This window comes from Trematosphaeria pertusa, assembly GCF_010094035.1.
Source record: "Trematosphaeria pertusa strain CBS 122368 unplaced genomic scaffold BU26scaffold_45, whole genome shotgun sequence".
NCBI classification, from domain to species: domain Eukaryota; kingdom Fungi; phylum Ascomycota; class Dothideomycetes; order Pleosporales; family Trematosphaeriaceae; genus Trematosphaeria; species Trematosphaeria pertusa.
The window spans coordinates 30,628-35,225 of NW_022987256.1; the positions used below are offsets into that span (position 1 = coordinate 30,628).

Here is a 4,598-nt window from a genome sequence, read left to right on the forward strand (position 1 = left end):
TAGGCTCTTATAGCTCTAATTCTTAGTATTAGCTATTAGTAAACGCTTCTTAACAAGGCTACTTAGTTTAGCTAGATATTGTGCCGCCGTTTCTAGCTAAAGAGGTATTAACCTTTAGATAATATAAGGGCTAGGTTCGCAGTCTCTACTACTATAAGCGCCTCTAGAACACCTAGCTAGATAAGTTAGCTACAGGCAGTACTATCTCTACAAGCTATAAGAATAAGAGGTGCTAGTAGAGTAGGTTAGGTTAAATTTAGCTATCTAAAGGTAAGAAGTAGAAGAATACTCTAAGAGGCTCTATATATAGAGGTGCTAAGCGCTAAGGCGCTAGGCTAGGTTACGTAATAGAATTACGTAACTCGAGGTTATATAACCTAAGGTAAATTCTAAACTAGACTATTACACTATTCTCTTAACTAAAACTAAGACCTACTTGCGTAGGTAAAGATAAGAGGTATACTTTAGACTAGAATCTTTAGTAATAAAGAGGTAGACGTAATAATACTATAGATACTTAAGTTATAGTAGTAATTTTAATTAAATAAAGTAATAACTATAAGAAGCTATAAAGAGTAAGCTTCTTCTACTTATATATATACGCTATCTTAGCTAGATTAGATACTAAAACCTAGCTCTCTTAGATTCTCTAGCTTAGAGTCTAATTTGTAGATTAGACCTAAATTCTACTAATCTATCTAATTTCTATTACGTAACTCTAATTATTTCTATAACCTTATACGTAATTTCTTATTCTATAACTTTAGGCTTAGCCTACTATTTTCTCTATTCTAGCTAGCTAAGCTTATTATTAATTCTATAATTATAACATTACAACTCTTAAATTAAGTTAGATAATAAGCGCCTAAAGCTTACTCTCTAGCGTAAGTACGTTTATACTAAGAATAATATTCTACGTACTATCTCTAGCTAGTCGCCTATATTCTTACAACCTGTTCTTTTAACCTATCTCTCTCTAGGCACCTACCTGCTTAATAAAGAAGAAGCACGCCGCGTTACGTAAAAGAATCTTATCTAGTTACCTTACTCTAGCTATATAATCTACTTCTTTTAATTAAATAACTACTCTATATAGTAGACTTTAACTATAATATTCTTATACTCTTTAAGCTTTTTAATAAGTCTAAGTAGACCTATATAGAGTATATTATTATATCTACTATAGACCTACTACCTCTTAAGGTAGAAAAGAGAGACTTATATAAGAAAGAGAAAGAGAAAAAGAACTTTACCTACCTAACTATTTCTAGCTATCTAGTAAGTTTTAGTAACTAGTATTTAGTAGATTATATAGATAAGCTAACTATACTTCTAGTTCTTACTTATAAGTAGTAGACTACTAGTAGTTTCTAAGAGCTTCTTTACTAAAAGTAGCGATATTAATAAGCTCTCTTCTAACTACTCTAATAAGCTACTTACCTACTTACTCTATATTCGCGATATTAAGGTCTTCTAGAAGTAGTACTCTAGAGATACTAGCTAGGCTATTCTATAGGTAGTAGAGCTATAGATAGTAGCTAATATTCTAGAGTATATACTCTTTTCTCTTATCTCTATAAGCTAGACTTAATTACTAATATATTTATAGAACGCTAATTAACTAAAAGCCTTAGATCTATAATAATTACGCTAATCTAGATATAGAGCCTATTCTATATACCTATTATAGCGCCTATAGCGCTACGAGTATCTTTAGGTACCTAACTACTTAGTTAAGTAAGAGGCTAGGGCTTCGCTACGTGCGTAATATAGTGTAGAATATGTAGACCTAAAGAATTAAGATATACAGAGTTAGGCTAAGACAAGAGAGAAGAGAAAACTTAGACTTCTCGTATTTCGCGAAGGAGCTACTTAAGTTAATGTAGTACGCAGAGTTATAATCTATATTCTATTCTAATAAACGCCTACAATTTATATACTATACTTAGAGATTTACTATTAGAAGACTGCGAAGATTTAATAATACTACACTATCCACATCGTACGCCTAACCGCGATCCCGAACCCTACTTCCTCTTCAAAGGCCGGTCTTAGATGTCGAAGTTGTAGACTCTCTATTAGATTCCTGTACTAAGGTTAGTATTGTTATTACGAGAGAATTAAGTGGACTTGCCTTTTTTAGAGCAAAGAACCTGGCGATTGCCTGCTCGCCACCAAGCTCATCCGCTGTACTAAGATTCTTTTAGTCTAAAATAAGCTGCGCGACTGCTTTAACATAAACTGGCGCCGACTGGTAGATCCTTATTAGTAGTGTTAGGGAATCTTAGCTAGTTGAGGATTCTCAGATCGCTTTGCTCAATAGCAAGGAAGATTTTGAGAAAAAAGCCGCTAAAACTGCTCCTTTGTCCTATGTTGAGCCCGTTCTCTTTCCCCCTAAAGGCCTCACGGCGTTCTCGTAAGAGTAGGTCTGCACGAGGTTGGTGGCAGACCAGGACAGTGACGGAGTAACCTGCGGTGGCTCGTTTCGAGGCTGATCGGGGACGGGGCTTTTAGAAGACGAGCCGAAGAGAGTGTTCGCGACTGCTTTCGTGCTCGAGGCGCCGGACCTGTTAGTACGCATGAACAGGGACCGGGACGTGGTGTTAACTTGCGGTGTTAGCGTAGCGAGCTCCAGTGCGGTCGCCACGGAGGTGCGTAGATCTGGGCTAGGGATAAAAAAGGAACATGGCCCACGGGAGCTAAATCAGGCCTGGCTGAGGGGTGGGAGCGAGGACTTGTTTTGGCTTGGTGTTGAGCGTCCAACCTTGGCGCAGCACTAGCCACAGACACGTCATACGACCTAGCGGATATGTGGCGCTGTTGCTGAGTCAACTAGAGCGCACAGTCTTGTGAATCCCCATCAGTCTGCGCGACAGCCATTAGCAACCTTCGCGATGCAGCACAACTTACGGCTATGCTATATTGTAGACTCCTCTAATAGCGCATCAACATATTACGCCGTCTTTAAGCTTGGCAGACCCGCCGTTGACGCGTCCGCCGACCGACGAGAAGCCCTTCTGCGCGGGCTCGCACCCCCGCCAGCGCCCTGTCCCCACGACTCTCCACCTCCACTTCTCGCCTATCGCTGAAGCGGAAGCATGCGACCTCTTCCGCACCGTGTACCTATACAATGTCGACGCACACCACCAGCACCAAGCGACTGAGACGCGATACCAACACCGAAGTCCTGCCTACCTACAGCGTATCAGCAGCCGGGGCGGCTTCGAATGCGAGCGCACTGATCCTTAATGAGAGGAATACCTTCAGTCTGCCTGGCAGCCAAGCCGGCACCAGAAGCCCCCTCGCTGAGCGAACAACCCGTCGCGCGATAGCACTGCCGCGCTAGCTTCCGCATTCCCTCTGACGATAACGGAATCGAGCTCGGAGCCGAGGACACCACCGCCGCGGAGAGTGAGGGATGTCATAGAGCGGCTGGAAGACGAGCTAGATAGAGGGTGGATACCTAGGTGGCTGCGGGAGCTAATCGAGGAAGACTAGGACTTATATCAAAGGATTGAGCGTCTTGCCTGGGACGAGAGAACGGCGCGCAGACTCTCGGACCCGGACGTTGACGGCGAGGAGCGTGAAGCACTATCGTATGTGCTGCAGAAGATGAAGAAGATCTGGGTGAACGCGCGAGTGTGCCAGTCGAGAGGTCGCGATGAGAACGCGTGGTGAATGGACGTGATCCATCTGGCTCGCAGGCTAGCCATCCTCACCTTCCCCGGCTCGTCCGCCCATAACACCCTTCCCCCCCCCCAACAGTCCGTTTCCACTAGGACCATAACCTAAACGATTTTGACCGCTCCAGTATGCGCATAGGAATACGGATCGTCGCTCGCCACAGTAGACCGACAGCAAGGAAGAATGGAGCTTGGCTGGGAAATCTCGGCGCAAGGAGAACGACATCTTGTTGGACTAGGTGACAACTCTCTAGCCAGCAAGGCGAAGGCCACAAATGACGGTCGATGCGGCCGCCGTTGGATCTGGGAGCATTCTCTGCAGTCCAGCCTGTACACACAACACGCTCGCCATATGGCCGACGCATTCACGAAGACGACGGCCCTCTTCTCCTGCGCAGAGGTCAAGCTTGCCAGCGGCGATCACACGGAAACTGAATACCAACTCAGCGTATGGATGGCAGCCAGCCTACGGAAGAAGAATGCAGCTTGCGCGGCGCATAGGACATACAGCGGTATAAATGAATGATATTATATACCCGAAAATGAGTTATTAAACCCTGGTGACGCTGTTTTCCACTACTGTCCATAGACCTATCGTCCCATTTCTGCCTCAAGGGCTGCAACGACCTCCTTTGTGGTCGCCCCACTCAATCAACTGCTAGAGAGCAAAGCTGTCCAATCCTGCTGTTGCGTTTGTCGCCGATGCCATAACCGCCATCGCTGAGCCATGTTCGCATGAATTCTGCGCCGCTCTGCTAGCCCGGTGAGGCCAGCACTGCCTCACCATAGCTTAGCTCCACCATCTTGTGAAAGGCCGGCGCCTCAATTACAACTATTGTTCTCTACTCAGAATAGATCCGTACGCTGACCACTCAGCCTGGAGGAGTGCCGCCGTTGCATCCAATCCTATAGCTA

At 44.5% G+C, this 4,598-nt stretch overlaps 1 protein-coding gene across 1 annotated transcript; it reads left to right on the forward strand.

The window, feature by feature from the left end:
* Window positions 1–3,867: 3,867 nt before the first annotated feature.
* On the forward strand, window positions 3,868–4,209 carry BU26DRAFT_573063 (uncharacterized protein; the record flags this gene model as incomplete). Its single annotated transcript, XM_033834298.1, has 1 exon — window positions 3,868–4,209. The coding sequence occupies one exon, from the start codon at window positions 3,868–3,870 to the stop codon at window positions 4,207–4,209; it is 342 nt and encodes a 113-aa protein (XP_033675183.1).
* Between the last annotated feature and the right edge of the window lie 389 nt (window positions 4,210–4,598).